At 36.5% G+C, this 21,700-nt stretch overlaps 5 protein-coding genes across 6 annotated transcripts in view; 2 read left to right on the plus strand and 3 right to left on the minus strand.

Annotated features, from left to right (window-relative positions):
* Nucleotides 1-2,101, minus strand: part of LOC105975144 (ArfGap/RecO-like zinc finger domain-containing protein) — a 3,589-nt gene extending 1,488 nt beyond the window's left edge. The window contains exons 1-8 of one of the 2 annotated variants that reach the window (XM_088820803.1): nucleotides 1,959-2,101; nucleotides 1,433-1,542; nucleotides 1,182-1,243; nucleotides 975-1,062; nucleotides 836-897; nucleotides 629-728; nucleotides 114-536; nucleotides 1-43 (exon numbers count right to left, since the gene is read on the minus strand). The exon at nucleotides 1-43 is cut by the window's left edge and continues 284 nt beyond it. In XM_088820803.1, coding sequence (XP_088676929.1) covers nucleotides 1-43; nucleotides 114-536; nucleotides 629-728; nucleotides 836-897; nucleotides 975-1,062; nucleotides 1,182-1,243; nucleotides 1,433-1,531 — 877 coding nt within the window. In that variant the 5' untranslated portion in view covers nucleotides 1,532-1,542; nucleotides 1,959-2,101. Of the gene's footprint in view, nucleotides 44-113; nucleotides 537-628; nucleotides 729-835; nucleotides 898-974; nucleotides 1,063-1,181; nucleotides 1,244-1,432; nucleotides 1,574-1,958 lie in introns of both variants that reach the window. The other variant, XM_088820799.1, reaches the window with a different exon arrangement.
* Nucleotides 2,102-2,739: 638 nt separating this feature from the next.
* Nucleotides 2,740-9,796, minus strand: LOC105975278 (Enhancer of polycomb-like transcription factor protein). The gene is made up of 5 exons (XM_013000458.2): nucleotides 9,543-9,796; nucleotides 6,775-9,341; nucleotides 4,671-6,320; nucleotides 3,901-4,156; nucleotides 2,740-3,793 (listed from the first exon to the last, which is right to left on the minus strand). Exons 2-5 carry the CDS (start codon nucleotides 9,277-9,279, stop codon nucleotides 3,222-3,224), a joined length of 4,983 nt encoding a protein of 1,660 aa, XP_012855912.2. The 5' UTR covers nucleotides 9,280-9,341; nucleotides 9,543-9,796; the 3' UTR covers nucleotides 2,740-3,221.
* Nucleotides 9,797-11,049: 1,253 nt separating this feature from the next.
* LOC105975339 (large ribosomal subunit protein uL5) lies at nucleotides 11,050-13,178 on the minus strand. The gene is made up of 5 exons (XM_013000525.2): nucleotides 13,038-13,178; nucleotides 12,810-12,917; nucleotides 12,658-12,700; nucleotides 11,841-12,036; nucleotides 11,050-11,402 (listed from the first exon to the last, which is right to left on the minus strand). The coding sequence occupies exons 1-5, from the start codon at nucleotides 13,038-13,040 to the stop codon at nucleotides 11,204-11,206; spliced, it is 549 nt and encodes a 182-aa protein (XP_012855979.1). The 5' UTR covers nucleotides 13,041-13,178; the 3' UTR covers nucleotides 11,050-11,203.
* A 1,050-nt stretch (nucleotides 13,179-14,228) lies between these two features.
* Nucleotides 14,229-17,257, plus strand: LOC105975364 (syntaxin-32-like). Its single transcript, XM_013000558.2, has 5 exons — nucleotides 14,229-14,798; nucleotides 15,403-15,647; nucleotides 15,739-15,914; nucleotides 16,208-16,408; nucleotides 16,914-17,257. Exons 1-5 carry the CDS (start codon nucleotides 14,564-14,566, stop codon nucleotides 17,071-17,073), a joined length of 1,017 nt encoding a protein of 338 aa, XP_012856012.2. The 5' UTR covers nucleotides 14,229-14,563; the 3' UTR covers nucleotides 17,074-17,257.
* Nucleotides 17,258-17,690: 433 nt separating this feature from the next.
* LOC105975336 (uncharacterized) lies at nucleotides 17,691-21,661 on the plus strand. The gene is made up of 3 exons (XM_013000520.2): nucleotides 17,691-18,658; nucleotides 20,457-20,709; nucleotides 21,056-21,661. Exons 1-3 carry the CDS (start codon nucleotides 18,320-18,322, stop codon nucleotides 21,433-21,435), a joined length of 972 nt encoding a protein of 323 aa, XP_012855974.2. The 5' UTR covers nucleotides 17,691-18,319; the 3' UTR covers nucleotides 21,436-21,661.
* Nucleotides 21,662-21,700: the final 39 nt, after the last annotated feature.

Raw genomic sequence — 21,700 nt, forward strand, 5'->3', positions numbered from 1 at the left:
GTTTCTCGTCCGTAAAACCTTCTTTATTGATAGCTTCTGCCACCTTCAGCCACACAAAAAAAAAAAAAATTATCGAAACTTTTAAAATAAAATAAATAAAAATAAAAACTCACCTGAACTTTAGCAGAATCTGAGGTTTCCTTCGCGACATTCGATTTGGGGGGCCCACAAATTGTAAGAACCGGAACTTTCTGGAGGGTACTTGATGTCATTGATGCACTTCTTTGAGGTTGATCTCGATTATTATACGACGAGTGCCTAACAATTTCGTAGCGCTTTACGCTTCCGTCGTCTCTAAATCTGTCGTCCACTATCTCAAAATTACGAGGGGTACGATTATTTCTGCTGCTGCTGCTGCTGCTGCTATATCGAGGGCTTCTTTCTTCCAACATATCTTTGAAAGTTCTTGCATTGGTTCTTATCGATGGACTATATTTCTCGAACGAACTATTTCTTTCGAAAGTTGGCCTCTCCGTTGTAAAATCTTCCCTCCGTTTTTCGAACGGTCTTATTTCGCAATAGTTCTTTCTCGTTTCCTGTACTTCGAAAAAAAATGATAAACATTAAATATAAACATACATGCATACATGGATGTATGTATGTATGTATTTGTGAGAAATAAATTTACCAATTTAATCATGGATAGCTTGTTGGAACTGTTGTTTTCACCGGCGTATCTTCGGTCTAGATAGACGTGTTTGATAAATTCTCGAAGCTTTTGAAGATTACTGACATGCAGAATATATATTTTATTTTTTGTAATAAAAAACAGAAACGTTGGTATTATCGATCATACTATTTATTATTAAGGGATGTCGAAGAAAAAAAAATTTACCTGCCATCGGGATAGTAATTCCGTTGCGAATCCCAAGTTTTGAAATAAATTTGCTTTGCTCTCTGTGAAAATCATCATTTATTAAAATTTAAAAAAAGAATTTTTCATTCGTATATTATTCGTGGATGTTCGTTCGAACCTCATTTCCACCGGCTTGAAGGGATGTAATTTCTTCTTCGTTGAACTTTGCCATCGATACCGACTTCACTCGATGAGTAAATTCCCGACTGTAAATTTTCAAGAAAATTAATTAATATTATTTGTTGTTCTTAACTAATATTCATGTACCAAATACAAGTATATATTATTATTATTTATTTAATTTTAATGACAATATATAACTTACTGAACTCCACTGCAATTTGTACAGACAAATGTCCAGAAAGTTGTGCAGACATATTGAGGCCCCTGGTTCCAAAAATAAAATAAAATAAATGAAAATGAAAATCAGCAGAAATATATTAAATACAATAATTTCATGGAAAAAGAAGTATAAATTAAATATATCTCAATATAATTCATTAATTATATATCGTTTCCGAAATATTCAAGAAAACGAAAATGGCTAGAAAGAAGAGTGCGAATAAATCATCATACCAGACTATTGCAGTTGATGCATCGCCTATTATCCGTCTGCTTCAAAAGATCACGAATAATCATTTCGATTTTCTCCTCTTCCTTCACACGCCGAGGCATTTTCTTTTTTTCTTTATTGGCCCAATTTATTTTTAATTATGCCTATAAAACAAACAAACTATAAAAGTTAATAAGATAACTAATTTCAAGCATTCATGTTTTCAATGCCATAACATTGTAAAACTATAATTAATTATCGATAAAAAAAATACTTAATTAAATATTTTACACATTGAACAATGTTTGGTGCTCAAAGAAAAATACAGCAAAATTGATAATTAACATAATTTTTTTATTAAAAAAAAATCTCGATTATATATAGGTACAGAGAATGATGCTCATTCGACATATATACGTTGTAAGAGGCGAACAAATTGGCGATGTGGGACGAATTCAAAATTTCTCGTTCCAAACCAAGTTATAACATTCTGTAAATGCTGTTAATCGAAAAAAAATCCATGCAACGAAAGAGTCACGAAAAGCTCACCTTATACGTTTGCAGATAAACGGAAATCTTTTTTTTTTTTTTTTTTTTTGCCCAGCTCAAAACAACTTATTTGTGTTTGATTATAGAGAGAGGTTGATTTTGAGTATGGGGTTGGATTGTAGAGAGAGAAAGAAAAGGGATATGAAAAAGTTTATAATTTATTGTTTGCTGCCTTTTATTATTGAGAAGAGGCAGAAAGGTTTGGAGGGAATATTGGCGGTTTTGACGGTTGCTCTGTTCTTCTGCTCTTTCATATTTTTAACTTGAATATAAATATGTTGTCAAAAAAAAAAAAAAACTTTAATATAAATATAAATATAAATAAAAGATACTTACTTTAATATTAAAAAAATGCGATGTACATTACGGCCAGCCCCTTGAGGTAAAGTCAAATTACGAAAAAAACCCTATTGATTTGGTAATTACAACCACCCTTCAACTATGAATTTTCTTACACGTCCACTCCTTATGGTGTCAAATTCAACATAATCTTCTAGATTTCGTGAAATATTCTCTAGTTTGTACTCATTTTTTAGCAATCAAAGATTACGCAGGGGTGGTTCTTGCAAAGAACTCGATCGAATACATACTAACCGGTAAAGTGTACTGTACACCAGACATACGTAATGAATGGCAAAAATGTTTCGGGTGTATTTCAGCCGATGTAGCATGTAATAAACCATACAATCAAAATCCTCAACTGAACAAACAAGAGCAATTTTCATCACAAGGAGTTTGAAACTAACATCACTCATTAGGAATTCCCTACAAAACAATTTACTTTACAGCATAAATTTCCTCTCCATTGCCCTTTTATGTATGTAGTTCTCCGCTTAATACAACAATGTCTCTCCTCGAAGGAATTAATCTCGAATTCATAATGCCAAAAAAAAAAAAAAAACCAGGTAGGGGTATTATTTGCGCCTATCTAAACGATTAATAGATGAACTAGAACAAGGATAAAGAACAGCTAAGAAAACTATGTACAGGCACAGCGACTCCGCATCCAAAACTCTCCACACTCCCCTCACAGGCACAATGCGTCAATGGAGTTTCATTTTCGACACGAAAAATTTGAAGAAGCCTGCTCCTTGGGGATAAAATAGACCATGTATCAAACTCGGCATAAAGTAGCCATCTCCAATATCAGCCCAGTCATCATGTTACAGAGCACTTCATATTATCGAAAGGGTATAATAGACATTCAACTTCATGTGCCCTCAGCTGATGGGGACAGTTATTTTTCCTCACAATCACAACCGATTATTCTAATTTGGCAGCATTCAAGTTCTCGGAAGAATCTTTGATTGCCTCTGCAGTCATTAGAGCAGCCAAAGCTTTGTGCATAGCTAAATCTGCTCTATAGAGCAGTCTCTGAGCCTTCTCCCTCTTCACTTTAGCCGTTTTAACTGCACGACGTGCAGCACCTGATGCATCACGTAACTGAAACTCGTAAAGATCTGTACCGTCAAGCTGTCGCTCTACCGTTTGCCGACGGGGCCGTTCGGAATAGTAGTGCATTTGACTGGTCAACTCAGGCGGGCCCATGTTCCATTGCTGAACTCCGTTTACGTTCTCTGTTGTCCTCTTGTATGACATCATCGCCTGTTGCTTGCGGAAAGAAGGGTACGATCCAAGTTTCTTCGACTTGTGCTTATAAATCTTCGGCTTACCTTTCCACTCAGACACAGCACTGTTCAACGAGAAATGTGCATCTCGTGGAGACAACACCCTTCTTGATGCCCGTATTGAAGGTGAAATATCAGAAGAATCGTGGACATTGTTTGCGTATAATACCTTCTCATCTCCAAAAGCATGTCCATTTGATCTTCTCCCTGCCGTAAGTTGAACGGATACTTGGTTGTAAGAAAAAAGGAAATCAAAGGAAATCACATTGTGGTAAATATCATAGCCTTTTTAGTAGGAAAGAATTGAACAGTACCAAAAACATGAAAACTGTCCTGTTCCCTTGGGGAGGTATGGTGGTGTCCGGAAACTGGAAGTTTCCTGTGAGAGCGTTGTTTTGAACCCTTATTTGGAACATCTAATCCGCGTGGTCTAAAACAGAATGCAAAGACAGGTGGTTTTTCGGGAAGAGGAACCTTCTCATGACTACCGATCGAAAAGGCAGAATTGCGTCTAGCAACATCGCGCTCCCACTCCTTCAGCTGTATTTGATACCTCTCCCAAAGAGGAGGCTGAATACAAAAAAATGGCAGCATTAATCACAAGAGTCTACAAGTAACAGATTAGTCTTTATATGTATTTTTAAGTCAGACACAGACAGAGAAATAAGACTCCCGGGCGTATTAAAATTTACACAGTGAGGTCGAGAAGTTTTTGCAGTTATCTGAAGGTGAACAATTTTAGATTATCCATTTGCAACTTCCAAATTATGCATCACCTTAAGAGACAAAATATTGACAAACATAGAGCAATTCCAAGTATACTACGAGAACAACATGAAGCATGTATATGCTGTATAACATTTTGAAACAGTTCAAAAGTTGTCAAACTAATTGTTTACTTTCTTTTCCTTCTGATTAACAGTACTCTGGTTTAGATTTCACTAGAAACTACTTCTTCAGTAAAATGAGTAGAAGACTAATCAAATTTCTATTCTATAAAATATATTTATTAAACCTATGAACTAGGTGTATTCATGAATCATGATATAAAATCAAAAGTACAGAGAATGTGAACTCTTACTACCTGCAAATGTCTTATTAAAGGCATGCCCAGTTTCTCTCTCTTCTGTCGCCAGTGTTCATATATGACTTTAGCAGCCCCCACTGGCCCTATTCCAATCACAATCTCCTCAATTTCAGCATCTGTGAAGTTGTCACGACGCTGAGCATATGAAACTTTTTCAAATATGTCTACTGCCTTTTCTAGAAGTTCCTCAGATATCTCTTCAGATTTTTGTTTGGCAGTAAACTTTTGATTTTCCATCAACCACAGTTCGTCCTCACTATCCATGTCATACAAAATATGTGTGGGGTCCATCGCCATTTCAATGTCAGTTTGAAGCTGCCGAAAATACTTGGAACTCCGAACAAAGGGGACTTCAGTTCCACAATCATCGCTTTCCTCGACCAGCCGAACTCCAGGAATAGGGATGTTCTTGACAGAAGCAGCACGCATGTTCCGATTGTAACACTCCTCGTGCATCTCCTTGAAAAGCATCCACTGGCTCCGGTCTGGAAACTCCAGTACCCAGTCCTTTCCCCCCCTCCACATCATAGCATGAGAGTACCGGTTTGTTGACCCAGGCTGCAAAATATGTTTGACTTTACACGAGTATTTGATTACCCCAGAGAGTTTGACAGCCAGTCTCCATTCATTCTGATCAGCAACTTCCAAGACAATATGTGCCCCACATTCTCTCCATCCTTTGTCACCATAGGTGACCAAAACATTCGCAATCGAAGTTACCGATTCCAGGTTTTTCTGGTTATTCTCGGAACCATCAGATGTCTTTTTCAGGCTAGCTCTCCTGATTCGTTTGCAAGGTAGAGATCTCGAGCTCGGTATTTTCCGCTTGGCACTAGAATCATAATCTACGAAAGGCAACGTGTATTGAACCTGAGTGCGTGGCTTCTTCGGTCCATTACTGAATCCATTGGGCATGAAGTTTGGCTTCCCACCAGTAGGGCTGGGGCTGGGAACAAAGCCATCATGTACATTCCAACCCACAACAGAGGTATGTCTGGATATACATCCGTTTCCAGCAAATGGCGTATCAACTTGTTCAGAAGATGGAATGTCAACACTCAAGGCACCCGATGCTGAATAACTCTTGGGATAGGGGGGTCGAGATGTGGTAGATGGTGGCAGAGATGTAGATGCAGATACAACAATCTGTTCCTGCACTTCCTGATGCGATTGAACAATAACTTCAGGTGCAGAAATTTCAGTAAATACTGTGAAACATCCAGCCGTTCCATCATCACCTGGATTCCCCTTCTGAAGTTTCTGAGTAGACTCAGTGTTTTCAGCAGCATTGCCTACCAATACATCAGCCACTCCCAAAGCATGTTCAACGGTGACATCTTGAACAGCGATGGAGTTAAGCTCATACTCGGAAGATTCTGCAACTGGTTCACCACTATTTTCTGAACTTTTTGCTGAGCAAAGTGAATTCTGATGTTGGAGGTTGACCAGAGCAAGACTATGATCCATGAATAACTGGAGATGCAGAGTGAGAAAGAAACTTGGTGCAGCGGAAAAGGAGAGAGCAAATTGAGGAACTTTTCCAGGCTTTAGAGCCACACTAAAAGCAGATTGATTCATCGCTGTTTTGCTGGGTTCTCTGGAAACACCCATTGGCAAAATGCCTGGCAAAAATTTCTTCTTGACACCCTGGTGTAATGACAGATATGAACAAAACCATTATCTTTAAAGAACTTACAGTCACTAGCTACTTCACAATCTGAACAAAAATATTATTCCACCTAAACACACTATTAGAACAAAAACGTAGGAGGAGAAACCAGAATATGGAGTATCTGGCAGAATTCAATTCTACTGACTAACGAAAAACTCCCAACTCCATCCACATATAAAAACTTCATTTCTGGATAAAGGGTTTGTTTAATAAAAGTCAAGATGTGAATTTAAGAATTTTTAAAGATTTACCTCAAAACTAGTGATAGCCATATCATTACTTCAGGAAAGTCTTAACAAAAATGAATTGATACTTTAGAAAATAAAATATTATTTATGGACATTATAAAGAGGAAATAAACAAATTATTTGTGGAAACCTTCACGTGAAAATTGAAAATAAGGAGATCTGTTTATGAAAAAGGGTATACCTTATTTGATGAGAGCTTTAAACCAACACGCGGTTTGCATTGCTGAAAGCTCCCAGATTCAATTTCCTTTATGTTGTCATAAGTGCACTCTGAGACAGGTAGGTTTTTTACAAGAAGACAATGTTGCAGAATCTTGGAGTCCAGGTAAAGCCACTTTGAACTTTGTAGTCTGGAAAAGCTGTAAAATGCAAATACATGATGTTTCCCCAGATCTCTAACGCTGGAAAGCTGGAACCTTATTGAAGTCACAGGTAATTTTACGTCCCCGGTCCAGTGTTCGTCAGATTCACTGAAAACGGTCAAGATTAGGAAGACAAAGGCTAAAGCCTGATTCATGCAGCCTTCAAATAAGAGAAATCTCAAGCCAAAATTACTATCAATGAAAAGCATCTCCAGCGTAACAGCAGGAGAGGTAGTCACGACTGCCCCGTGTTGAAGCATAAATATTTCATGAAGCAGCCAAGACACCCCAATTCCACAAGAAAACTTCAGAAATGGTAATTCTGGTAGGCATATCTGGAAACATAATCCTTTAGACTCCAGAAGCACATCATGTAACGGTATGTAACCTTTATCAACTGACCATAGTTCCTTGTCGGGGTCCACAAAACCACGGTCAAATTTACCATCTTTAGTAGTTGGCAAGCCAACAGTAACAGGGGTGAGAGGAGTAACAGTACATGGAGAACTTCCACCTTTGGCATCTCTAGACCCAGAAATATCTCCTTCGCCTTTCTTTTGAAACTTCTTTCTGACATAAACTGCACGCAAACCACTTTGAGAGCTGCTGGCAGTTCCCAACTGAGACTTATCAACCGTTCCACAAGACAGTCTATTTTCCTTTGATGGAGATTCACAAACTGGCTCATTTCTAGTTAATTTTGAGTCATCCATGGTGCTTTTCGAGTTAACATCAGATGACAATGAAGAGACCAAAGGCAGGTGTTTTTCTGAACTCCTTTCTCTTTTTAAAGATTTTGACAACGATTTGACACGCTGAGATTGACTGGCCAGCCATGATGCAATGGGCTCTGAATCAAGATAGTCCCCTGTGCAGCTAACATCATCTGTCGGTGGAACTATTTGTCCTCTACCTAAATCTTTGTTCCCTGTAGGTTGTTTTCTAGATTTCACTTTGTTGGGAACCTCATCGGGGAGGAGCAATAGTTTGAATTTCTCTCCTTGAAGATTAAGCCATTCCTCATCTCTGTCATCATATTCTATGTGATGAAGCTCAGATCCCGAGTGATAATCATTCACAAGTCCATAATACCAACTCTCGTCCAATGGCCAAAAGATTTTAATTCTCCTGTTCAAAAACCAGTGCGGGTCCAAGTCCCTGGCAAGAATTTCATAGAAATGACGGCGTTTCCTTGATACTCCCTTGCCTTTATCTTCTTTTCTGGGTCTAAGTGATCTGGTTTTATCATCAGGAGATGCAGACTCCCCACCAACCAATGACTTAGCATATCTACTGGAAGAGACCCGAGCAGATGAAACTGGAAAAGATAATCCATCCGCCATCTGAGAATCCGAAGATTTTCTCTTTGCCGCAAAACCAGTACAACTTGGATCAAATCGAGATGAGAGCATCCTTGCTGCATTCTGTTCAAGGTTCTCCTCATCATCGTCATCATCATCTAGGGAATCAGGGAAGGGACTGTTCGAAACCGAACTTCCGACAGAAGGCTCTGGTCTCTTAGTTGAGGCTTCACCACCATCTCTAACAGCTATTAAATTATTTTTCCTCCGACTACTGCTCCGCCGCTTTTTAGGCGACATGTCTTTGTTATTTACAACATTTTCACATTCTTCCACTACAGGCCGAACTGAATCTGACCGACTATTTCTATTTTCCTTAACTTTATCAACTTCCACCTTCTGCTCTGATTTTACTGTTGAACTACTGGAATTCTCAGTGGATTTTAAACCAGCCTTCTGCTTTAATTTGGCAGACGAACCATTAACTTTCACCGCAGGTTTTGAATTTGAAACACCACAGTTATCTGTGGAAGGTGCAACTAACCGAACTGATCGATCATTGGGACCATCAGATTTAATAGCTTCGGTTTTCAATGTTTTCTCACGGTCAACAGAATTGGGAAGTCTCAAATGATTCGAACCTTGATCACTTTCCAACTTTCTCCGCCCCACCAGACCACGTGGGCGCTTTGGTATATTAAACGAACTTACATTATCACCCAAAGCTAACGAGATGCCATGCAACCCCTCACTCCTGGTGTTTGATCTTTGCCTAAGACCTAGCTCCGGTCTCGTATCATCTTTCCTACTTTTCTTAGCATCAGACTCGAAATTACTCAAATGGACTTCTTTTCTACTCCTCCTCTTCTTCTTATTAATATATCCTGCATCATTTTCATCACAAACTTTCTTCTTACTCTCTGCCACTTCAGATAACCTAGATTCATACAGGCTCTTGAGATCCAAAGAACGGTTTTTCTTAGGAATTTCAATACCACCAGACTTCTTTTTCTTATTTTCCATCAACAATATCTCAATCCGATCAACCAAACACAGCGGCCCTTGCTTTCATGTGCCATTCAGATCTGCCAACAAGTCCACACCAAAAAAAAAACAAGAAAAAAATCACCAAATTATTATCATTTTTGCCAAAAACAACTCATTTTTCAAAACAAAGCCGATTAAACAACAATATTAATCAACAAAAAACACGAAAACAAACGAAACACGCACATAAACTGCACATGCAAGTCTGCATCACGGATTTAAAAACGCATAAATTATACCTGAAATCAGAGTTGTGGTGACCACGTCATTGAAGAAAGTGGAGATCGAGCATCATAAGCGTCTAATTTGAGAAGAAAAAAAATTGGAGAAAAAGGGGATGAGAGAAGATCAGCTTCGATTTGAAGCCCTAATTTGATTCACTATCTTTTATTTATTTTAATTTTTTCCCAAAACCTTTTACAATATATGTATTTTTCTTTTCCTTTTGTTTATCTAGAGAGAGAGAGAGAAATGCTAGGGTTTGTTTTGTTCTGAGGCAAAATGAATGGGTAAAAGGTTATTTCAGTAATTTCTCGGAGAAACTACTGAAATATCAGCCCTACGATTTGTCATCGACGGCGGAGATTTGGGGGTTGGTGGTTGTAATCCCTAAGAAAGTGAAATGTACTTGTGTTTACATCAACGACTGATATTTGCCAGATTACACGTGGACGACCAGATTTGGGGGCTTTGTTCTAAAATTGTTCGATGTTTAATCTCAGAGAAATGCTTATGCGGTTCGAAAAAAAAGGTGTATATGAAATTAACTTTTATAGCAATGCTGATTGACCCTAAAATAAGGGGTTAATTACGGAATTTGCCATCGATGTTTTAAATTGGGGAATTTTGGCCAATTTGGCCTTGAGTAGGAAATGCATAGCTACTCGCTTTGTAGCGCTGACGTGTGTATGTTGGTTGGATTTGAGCCATTTGGCTTTTTCAAAGATGGAAGACGTCGTCGTATAGTCAGTGTATGGCGGTGCTTTGCGGATGCGGTGACGTAATAAAGTCGAAAGTACGAGGAAAAAGATTTGGAAATAACAAAATATTTGAAACATTAGGTAGATATTTTTCTTGTTAATTTCACCCCTCTAAATATAATTAAGATTGATTGACTTGAGGCTGTATAAGTAATTTTACAATCATTTTTTCTTACTAAAGAATTCGCAACCATATAGGTGTACGGGATAAATCTACACTCATATAATAATATATGGAGACCCATTGTAATTCAATTTTTATAGAAACTTCGATTTTCATCCCTTAAGTTTGCACCAATTTTAGATTTGGTCCCCTTTGTTCACAATAAACACATTCAATCCTTCCTGTTTCAACAATTTGACATTTTTTATCACTTTCGTCTTTCAGCAATTGACCATTAGTTCGTCAATTAAGATATTTGGACACATTCCTTATTCAATTAAGTACTATTAAATGAAAGGACAAAAATTAAAATATTAAAAAGACTAAATCTTTGTTCCGCTTACATGATGACCAAACGTGAAATTGAGGTAAACTTGAGAGGGAAAAGTGTCATTTTACCTTTTCCATAAATTGATAAGATAAAAATAAGAATTTGATAGTAATTAATATTGAATTTTGACTAACTATCCATAAATTCAAACAGTTTGCAATCATGAATTTGAAATCTAAACCCTAAACATGGTAAAACAATTTCTGATCATAAAATAATGGTACTAAGAAAATGGCACACACCATTTACAGTGACTACTAGCACCAATAACATCAAAAAACACAACAAAATTCGTCTCATTAAAATTATAAAATATGGAAGCAAACAGACTTGTCTAAGGTTCGAAAATTCTACAAAAACTCTGGGTAAAAAAGAGACAATAAACGAACAAAACCACATAATAGTTCATAAAGGTAAGATTTGAACCTAAGTTCCAATGTTGGTGGCCTTGTTGAGGATAACACCTTCGTATTTCACCTGGAACCACTTCATCGCATCATCCTTGGTTACCCTGTGCTGGATTCCAACACGAGACTTGCACCTACGACGACGACCCACACGGTAACCGGGTCGCTCCAACACAACGTAGAAATCCATACCGTAAATACCGGTCGATGGGTCATACCTGCAAAAATGATATATAATATACGAGTCAGAAATTTGGTTCACCCAAGTCCGGTGAATGAATTCTTGCAGAAAATAATGTAAAAAGAAGCAAAAACCATAAAGTGTGAGCAGTGTGACCAAACAAATAAAATAAAACGAAATTAATATTTTAATGATGACTCCGAAATTTCAATTTTCACCCAAGACCGTCCAATTAATAACTTCTTGCAGAAAATAATGTAAACTTAAAAAGCATCAAATCAAATGCCAAGTCTAAAAATCAAGAACCACCTAGAAGTCTAGAACACAATCTATATAAACTACTATGCAAGTTGACAGGCTGTACCAAGTCGAAAGATACGCAAGAGTTACTTCAAAAAAGTGCAGAAAATACCGTACAAGACCGAAATTTGGAAGAATAAACTGTTGCATCATTTCATTGCAAAAGAATGCTTACTTAATTCCAAGATCAATGTGCTCCTGAATACCGAAACCAAAGCAGCCTGTGTCACTGAAATTCCTTCTCAACAGTTCGTACTCCTTGACCTTCAAGCCACTCTCGAGGAGTTGCATTGCCTTGTCACCTCTGACCGTGACGTAGCAAGCAATTTTTTCATTACGCCTGATACCAAAAGATCGTACAGTGTATCTTGCTGTAACCATGAGAAAGAAGCATATCACTTAACATCTACATTTATATTTTACATCAAAACTTCAATGAAAAGAACAAATAAATGAAAGATACAGTTCAATGGAAAGAACAAAAGTTAATAAACAATTCTCTTCAAGTAGGGTAAATTACTTACTTCTACAGTCATCCAAAATTCTAGATATTTAATATACACAACATGGATCCGGCATAATAAAGATACACTTCATGTCTGAAATTTAGTCAACAGCCACACAGTTCATGTTTTACTCAGCAAAACAACACATTTTCCATCACGAAATAACTTTTGACATAATGGAATATCTTTCAAGTGGTCACTTCTTTCTCGGCTAGCTACGGGTATTTATCGTCTATTGTCAATCTAAACGTTACACCAAGAAGCCGATAAATCACAACATTCAAGACTAAAAAAAATACTTAAAGCAATTCTTGAATCGCTGCAAATATAGTGTAACAGCACAGTATTACTAAACCACCTTTTTCCCCATTCTTTAAGACTGCTAAACCAACATATATATATACATGCTCGTGTATCTACTGAAATGTAAACTATCCAATAAATAGGCCACAATCAACGCGATAATTAAAAACATTTTAGAATTACCCTTCGAGAAAACAGGGGATTGTCCACTGAGTTGTTCCAACACCTGAAACAAAAAAACAAAATTACAAAACACTGATTAATACTAAAAAACTTCAAACTCGTGAGAAATCTGACTCAGTGGGATCTAAGTACAGCAGTACGATTTATGGTACCTTAGCAGCTCTGGTGAGACGATCACCACTTTCTCCGACGGAGATGTTCAGAACGAGCTTCTGAACCTTGATCTCCCTCATGGGGTTCGATAACTTCTTCTCTGCAGCCTGGATTTCAAAATAAAGTTCATTGTCAGCAAAAACAAAAAATACGGATACGAGTTTTCATTGCGTGGAAACATTTGCGGAGGAATTTGAATGATTGCAGGTTGAATGAGCGGAACAAACCATGGCGATACGGTGGTCGGAGATGGAGGCGCGGCGGCGGGATAGTTTGGGGGATAATCAGTTAGGAAACCCTAGAAATGAAGTGAGAAGGCAGTAATATAGGGATGGTTTTGTGAGAGGGAGAGCCCAATTAGTTGTTTTATTTTAAAGGCCGAATAAATGGCCCAAACAGATTCCTAAATTAAACGGCCCAAACATTAATTATTTTTTTATGTAATTAATTCATTTTATTGTTTTTATATAGATTATAAATCATTTATATTAATTAACTAGTATTTCACTCGTGAGTTCATCAATAGGATTTAAAAATAAAATATATTTTTTGGATAAAATAATTTACTACAAACTTTCATTTTGTATAGGTAATATGACATAATAAAATAAAATAAAATTATTTCGTTTGGTTTAAGTACGGAATAAAGTAAATTAATTGATAAAAATATTAAATATGAAAATACTGAAAATATAATCCATCATTGCATGCAAATGTAATTTATACTAAATTACCTTGATAAAAAAAAACTCATCGAAGTAATATATATTATACAAAAAATAAATGTTCAGTCCACTTCTAATCTTAAATCTCGAAAAAAATTATGAAGTATAATTGTAGTTGTCACCTCTAATATTAATACTAATATAATTTTTTTTTTTTTTTTTTGTAACGAAGGAACCCGCAGCCAACCATATACTTTATTGAAATACAAAGACTAATATTAATTGTATGTTCATCGATTTTAATTTATCTCACTAACTTAATCCCACCTAAATAATGATAAACAAAGTTTATTTTTTAAAAATATCTATATGTTATTGCTATTACTAGATACACGATTTAAAAATAGAAAAAGGTTATTTATAATGGTTACATTATTGTTAAGCCTATTTAAATCTATAATACTTATTTGCACAAGTTTTGAAATATTTATTTTGCATAAGTTCTATTGTGAGTAGATAATGAAACCATGTGCAATACAAGTAATATTCAAATATACATTTGAGTCCTATTGTTTTATTTTTTAAAAAATGAAAAAATATATAATTTTTAAATTCTTAAAAAAAATATTTTCAAACTAATATATTGTTACTAATTAATTAAAAACAAATTATAAAGAAAAACAGCATGTTTAGTGATTAATATTGCAGAAAAAAAAAATATATATATAAGGATGATAATGTAATAAGTTCTATATTAGAAGGACGAATAGTATAAATATCCCAATTGCAAAATAAATAATAGAGAGATAAAACGGTATGCGGTAAAAGAAAATAAAAATATAATAAAAATGGTTCCTACATATATACACACAAAAATTCCAGCATAATCTTTCTCCATTGAATTTTATCACTGTTTCTCGCAGATCTAGGGTTGCGCAATTCTCGTTTAATTTCGTTGATTAGGGTTTAAAGATCAAGCAAAATATTCTGAAATTTCCTGTTCTCCGATCTCTAATTCTCCGAACGGATCCTGGTTTTGCAGTTATTCAGTTGAGCTTTTATGTTATTAGGTTGTTTGATCTGATAAAATGTCGGTGAAGAGTGGGAATGCTTCGACAAGGGATCGGACGCAGGAGTTTTTAGGGATAGCAGAGAGGGCAAAAAAGTCAATTTCCTTGCAGAATGGGCCGAGCAGCAGCGGATCCAAGCGGGAGGAGCCTCCGCGGTCGGCGGTGGCGATGCAATCGGAGTTCAATCGGAGGGCGTCGAAAATTGGATTCGGGATTCATCAAACGTCGCAGAAGCTATCTAAGCTGGCAAAACGTGAGTGATGATATAGATTTTATATTTGATTTATTACCGAGGTTTGTTTGGCTATAATTTTGGGTAATGGGCTGTGTTTTGTTAATTATTGTGCTTATCTGAATTATATGTCGGACATTGTTTTTTTCTTTTTGCAATTTAATTTTTGTTGGAAATTCGTAGCGGCGATCTTAAATCGGATTTCGTATTGACTTGATGTTGGAGAAGCTTAGCCAGTTATTTTGGTTGGATTGAGTCTTTTGAGTAATGTGCTGTTTACCGTTTATTCGTTCTGGACATCTGTGAGAATTTCTTATGGGTGGAGTTGTTATTTGTTGATTGACCAAGGATATTCATTTGGTGTAACTATGACAATATTGTTCGGAATATTTGTTGGTGTTTGAATAAAATTTAGTAGATTTCGTCTGTATTCTGCTGGAGGATATTCATTTGTTGATGGACAACGATGAAAGATCGAAGTAAGCCTTTGGGCTATAGGGTTAATCTGTTTTGCATTGTCAAATTAGTGGCAATTTTGTTCTTTCTCGAATATTGCGTTTGTTCATCTTTTAGCATTATAGAGTAGCATGATCAAATAGATAATGTAATGCGCTTTCTGTTGCAGTGGCAAAGAGGACATCGGTGTTTGACGACCCTACCATGGAAATCCAGGAACTCACTGCAGTGATCAAGCAAGATATAACGGCCCTTAACTCAGCTGTAGTCGATCTCCAGTTTCTTTCCAATTCGCGAAGTGAAAATATATCCAGTGACACCAGCTCGCATTCTACTACAGTTGTTGATGATTTAAAGAATCGTTTGATGAGCGCCACGAAGGATTTTAAGGAGGTTTTGACCATGCGTACAGAGGTGAACCTAGAAATTGCTGCCTAGTGTATTAACTTCTATTTTCCTCTGTTAGTCACTAACACAACCTGCATTTTCTGGTGTTTTTCAACAGAACTTGAAGGTTCACGAAAATAGAAGACAGTTATTTTCTTCTTCTGCTTCTCAGAATCCTTCAAATCCCTTCGTTCGCCAGCGTCCTTTGGCAGCAAAGCCTCCTGCCAGTAATTCAGCTCCTGCTCCTCTTCCATGGGCTAAAGGGCAACAGTCTTCATCCCAATTATTCCCCAAGTAAGCGCACATATGAATGTTCGATTTAATTTTTTATCTCCAGACACTTTTATTTTGAGGGAATGTTTGACCCTTTTTATTTTCCTGCTTTTACCAACAATTTTGGTCTGATGTTCATATTGTGCTGTTCAACGAGTCGACCAGTTAAACAGTTTCGGAAAGGACCTGACTGTGTTATGGTCAAGTATCTGTAGGAAATCTACCGAGTGAAACAACTAGAATTGAATTGAATTTTGTCAGATATAAATAAATCATTTTGCCAATAAAGATTAATTTCTGCAACTCTTGAACAGGAATCAGGTGGAAGGGGAATCCCAGCCTTTGCTGCAGCAGCAACAAAGCCAACAGCAACAGCAATTGGTTCCACTTCAGGACAGCTACATGCTGAGTAGAGCTGAAGCTCTTCAAAACGTGGAGTCGACAATTCACGAGCTGGGCACTATCTTCAATCAGCTTGCTACCTTGGTTTCTCAGCAAGGAGAGATTGCTATCAGGTTTGCAATTGCTTTTACTCATTACACACTCCAATTTGGCAATCAAACTAAAAGCATGACGGTCTTACTACTCTTATGAACTTGTTGACATCGAAACAAACGGGGTTTTCTTGTGTTACCGTTAATTTTCTTACAATCTGTTGAAATTATTTGTCGATATCTCTTCTTGAAGTGGTGTAAATGTTTACTTTGCTTCTTTTTGTAATCAAGCTCGTTTCCACTTTCAAACACCTTATATGCATTTTGACTATGAAATCCGGTAAATGATTTAGTGTTTCGTTCTACTCTTATATTTCACTTGATTTACATCAAAATAAGTTCTGATATGCGAACAAAGCAAGTTAGTACTTTTTTATGTTCTTTCATCAAAAGTAATTTTATTCTATCCATTGTAGACTATAACGGAATATAACGTTTCTTATGCTTAGACGCCTGACTTCTAAAAATGTTCGATTCATTCTTCTCTCATTGATTTTAATCATTGATAAAATATGTGTAAAAACAGGATTGACGAGAATATGGAGGACACACTGTCGAATGTAGAGGGAGCCCAAGGGGCACTGCTCAAGTACCTCAACAGCATCTCATCAAATCGGTGGCTGATGATCAAGATATTCTTTGTATTGATTTTCTTTCTTACGATATTCCTTTTCTTCGTCGCCTAGACGGAGACTTGTCGCGTAATCATACTGGAAGCAAAAACTATCGTGTATTTTACAAATGAAAGACTGTTGTAGTTTTTTCGACAAACATTTTGTAGTATATTATCTCTTGTATATCACAAACACGATTTTATAGTGAGTTCTATTCGTATTTTCGTTTTTAATAAGATGGCTTTAAAGAGAAAAACTCAATGGCATCCCTGTTTATGAGCTTCTGTATATTGTATCATATGTTAAGAGTGATTTCTATTGAAGGGAAACTTTAATCATTAGAGGATTGAGCCACGAGTTTATTCCAAATTGCAAAATGGAATCTAATTTGGGAAAAACGGGTTTAAACTGGAGAATATTTCACATAATCTTCTAGATTGTATTAAATTTGACATTGAATGGGTGAACGTACTAAATTTGACATCGTAAGAGTGAACGTGTAAAAATATTCATAGTTGAGGGTGAGTGTAATTACCCAAATATGAAGAAAATTATTCATAGTTGAGGGTGAGTGTAATCACCCAAATATGAAGATTATTTTTGTAATTTGACTTTATCTCGGACGTAATTTACCCATGAAATAAAAAGGAATTTCTTTTTATAATATTCGGACAATGAAAAATAACTTTGGTTCCCAAATCTGTAAATAATCTAAAAGTAAAAGGACTACCAGTTGTGAACAAACGACAAAGTATATAACCCTTTGCTTCATCTCTCACGTTATCTGCACCACACCTCAGCGCCCAGACTCTCTCTCTCTCTCTCTCCTTCTCCTCTCTTTCTCTCTCTACAGTGTATGTAATATAGAGACATTTATATAAGCACAATCCGAAACCGCTTTTCAGCACATCCAAACCCTAGGGCATTCCGCCTCTCTTCATTTCTTATTTGAAACCCTAATTCTCTTTTATCCCTGGATTTCTCGAGTGGCATTTTCATATTCGTCGAGCGCTCCGGATTTAGGAAGGAAGATTTAATCAGGAAAATTGGTCATTCATGCATTTTTGTTCACATAGGTTTTGTCGATAATTTTTTCTGATAAAATCTGAATTTGCAAATTCTGCTTTCGATCTCATTCGAAATACCATTTTCCTGTATTTTTTGCTGTTGTTATTTGTTGCTCTGAACATTCTCTGATATTTGATTCACCGGTAATCGAGTCTCGGAAATTATCCGGAATTGTCATTTTTGTGTTCGAGATTTCCAATCTTGCCCCTGTGCTTCTCTAGGGTTTTTTTGATTTTAAGGACAATAGAAAATGGTTGGAGGTGGGAATAGGAGGGACGAGGGATCGTATACCGTGAGCAGCACCAACGTTTTTGCAGCTCTAGAGAGTTTGAGGAAGAAGAAAAAGGATAAGGGTTCGTCGAAGGGGAGTAAGAGCTCGTCCAAAGGCGGTGCTGCTGGGAAATCAAAGGAGGCCGAAGAAGAGAAGCAGGTGTACTGGGCTCCTGCGCCGTTGACAGTGAAGTCGTGGGCTGATGTGGATGATGAGGATGATGATCTTTACTATGCCACCACTGCTCCTCCTCAGGCGATGTGGGCTGGTTCTGGTTTGAATAAACCTGAAGAGACACCGAAACCTGATCTTCTGGAGGTAACTAACATAAATTATGGTACATTACGTGTTTTATTTGGATTAAATGAATATTTTGATTGCTATTTGCTAGTAGTGGTATTTGCTTCCTTATTTCTTGATTCCGATTTTTCCATTAAATAAAGGGTTTCGCACTTTGGAATTATGCATGTGTTTTAACAAGTCTTGATTGTTGATTTTGATGGTTTATAACGGCTTTAGATTTGATCGTTTTTGAGCTTTTTGAGAGCTTTTGTATGCTTGTTGTGCTGCATTTGTCGTTTTGTACTTCATTTTGTATTTGTTCCGTCTATACGTAAAATTTGCTTTTGTTTGATGTGAATCCATGTGTTAGCGAACTGTCGAAAGAAGAAAAAAGAAACACAATTGTCGTTTTATAGTTATATTAAACTTTACAAGTAATTTTTGTTTCTGAAGTTGTTCGAAATATGTCCTATTTACAAGTAGAAGACCTCTATTGGAAGGCGACTGAGGTTAAAGTGTCACTTATCATGTATGTGATACAAAAAAGTGACTTAACCTAACCAATTGGCTGCATTTTGCTTTTCTGATTTTTAAAGTTGCCTTTTCTTTTGAACTGTAGCGCGTCATTAAGTTCTTGTTATGGAAGTTGGTGATTTGCACGACAAACATGACTCAACTATTTGTGCTTTTGCCGAATTGGGATGAATTATACGCTGACTTCAATACAATGGTTGTTTTAGTAAAAAAAATATGTTTCCATTTCTTGTTTTTTTTCTTGTTAAAAAGGAAATTTTACTGTTGTCTTATCAAATTAAAACGTCTTTCTGTTCTCTTTCTAGCATTTTTTCATTACACGAGCTACAGCATTGTGCCCAATTAAATGCCAAATGTTTCATTGGCTTTACTAAATTGGTAAAGTTAGAAGGTGTAGTATATTTGTTCAGTATATTGGCCTCCAACTCCAAGCATTCACTCGTAGTTTCTTAAAACATACTTGTTTTCTGCGATAAGAATATTGCATCATGTTGCAAAAGTTTGAGGCGTTGTACTGTGTTATGCTGTCTCTCTCATCTGCCATTCATTTATTTTGCTATATATATTGATGTCACCTTTATTTTTATGCACTTTCCGGAACATTTTTGTTGTGTATCCTTAAGTAAAAGAAAGTAATGGGATTATTTCATATTACGAAATGCTTTTCCCAACATGCCCAGACTCTATATGCCCCCCATTTGTGAAGTAAAAATTTCCATTTCACGCGCATGGGAAAAAAACAAACAATCAATGCATAAGTTTCTGCATGATCTAAAAACAAATGATTTTTGGAGTATAATAACATATATGTTTTCCACAAGGAGTTCACTCTTCCATATTCAGAACCGGATTACTCTCTTTACTCAGCAATAGCTAGTGTTCCCACTTACGACTAGATCTCTGTGTCTTTATGTTGTTTGCGTCTTTCTGATTTCGCTAACCCACCCACCTCGCCACTCACATTATGTGTGTTGTATCTACCATGTGTAATATATTAGCGAAGAAATCACAGACACGTGATTATATCAAAATTCCGGCTGTCATCACCCTCTTCTCTTAATCTCTCGAGTTGTAACCAGTTTTTTTCGATGTGTGGTTTCTGATATCCTCATTACGTGAATTGTTTTCTGTAATTGCTTCCATCATCAAGTGCTATCTGGTATTAAGATCACTTCACTGGAATAAATTTCGTCACAACGGTTCATTTAATTGATATTTTCCAAACATGAATTATGATGTTGTATTAAATGTGTTTAATTGTATTTGTGATTGTTTGTGGTTGTCCATCTAAATTTTGCAGGAAAGTGAAAGTGACGATGAGCTTCTCGATGAAGGTGACGACGATGTTGAAGAGGAGCTTGATCATGAAACAGAGAACCAAAAGGAGACCGAACCAATTGTCGAAAAACCTGTAGAAGCGTCCCCAGCACCTAAAGAAACTGAAAGACAGCTCTCCAAGAAGGAGAGAAGGAAAAAAGAGCTTGCTGAACTCGAGGCAATTTTAGCCGATTTTGGAGTTAACCCAAAAGGGAAAGCTGAAGACGAGCCATCGGGTAATTGTCTTTCCTCTCTGCTTCTTGAACTTGGTCATTCAATCATGTACATATTTTAGATAAAAATCTATTTGATCTCTGGTATGAAATACCAGTTTTTTTTTCTTGATATTGTATATATATAGTTTTTTTTTTTTTTTTTCTCGTGTGGCTCTTATGCTGATATTGTATATATATAGTTTTTAAAATTGGCCTTATATTATGGCCTTACAACACACACACCGAAAGGTATTCCCAACCTCCCACCAAACACCACTTTTGGAGAGTCTCGGTATATTGTATTTATATAACTCTATTTTGAAAATAATGCCACGTTATGACTATTATGATTATTATGCACTTGCAGACGTCAATAAAAACGGGAAAGAGGTGCAACCGAATGGTGATGCAGAGAAGAAAGAAAGCGCCCCTGCAGAATCTAAAAGCGCAAAGAAGAAGAAAAAGAAGGCTTCCAAAGAGGCGAAGGAGCTTCAAGACCAGCCCAACAGTTCAGATGTTGTTGTTCCTAACGAACAAGAGGAATCTGAGAAGACGGAAGAAGATGCTTCTGCAGTTGATGTGAAGGAGCGGTTGAAGAAGATGGCTTCTTCCAAGAAGAAGAAATCGACCAAAGAGATGGATGCTGCAGCTAGAGCTGCCGCTGTGGAGGCTGCTGCAAGAAGTGCTAGACTTGCTGCCGCTAAAAAGAAAGAGAAGAACCATTATAACCAGCAGCCGATGCGGTAAAGAGAGAGAGGTGAATTTGATGGATGATGGAGATGGTTGTTTCTTATTGGTCGACGAGAATAAATCTTTTGATCTTCTTCATTTTTAGTTTTTTTGATAGATGAACTTTTAAATATAATGTTGCATTTTGGTACTTGTTAACTTATTAGAATCAGATTGTAACATATATCATCATTACTTTGTTGCTCTGTATCTATCTCTCTCTCTCTCTCTCACCTTTTTTGAATCTTGATGGAGGTTTCTTTACTGTTGAAGAGTACAATTT

This window comes from Erythranthe guttata, chromosome 1, assembly GCF_056151865.1.
Source record: "Erythranthe guttata isolate IM_541 chromosome 1, IM_541, whole genome shotgun sequence".
In the NCBI taxonomy this organism is placed as follows: Eukaryota; Viridiplantae; Streptophyta; class Magnoliopsida; order Lamiales; family Phrymaceae; genus Erythranthe; species Erythranthe guttata.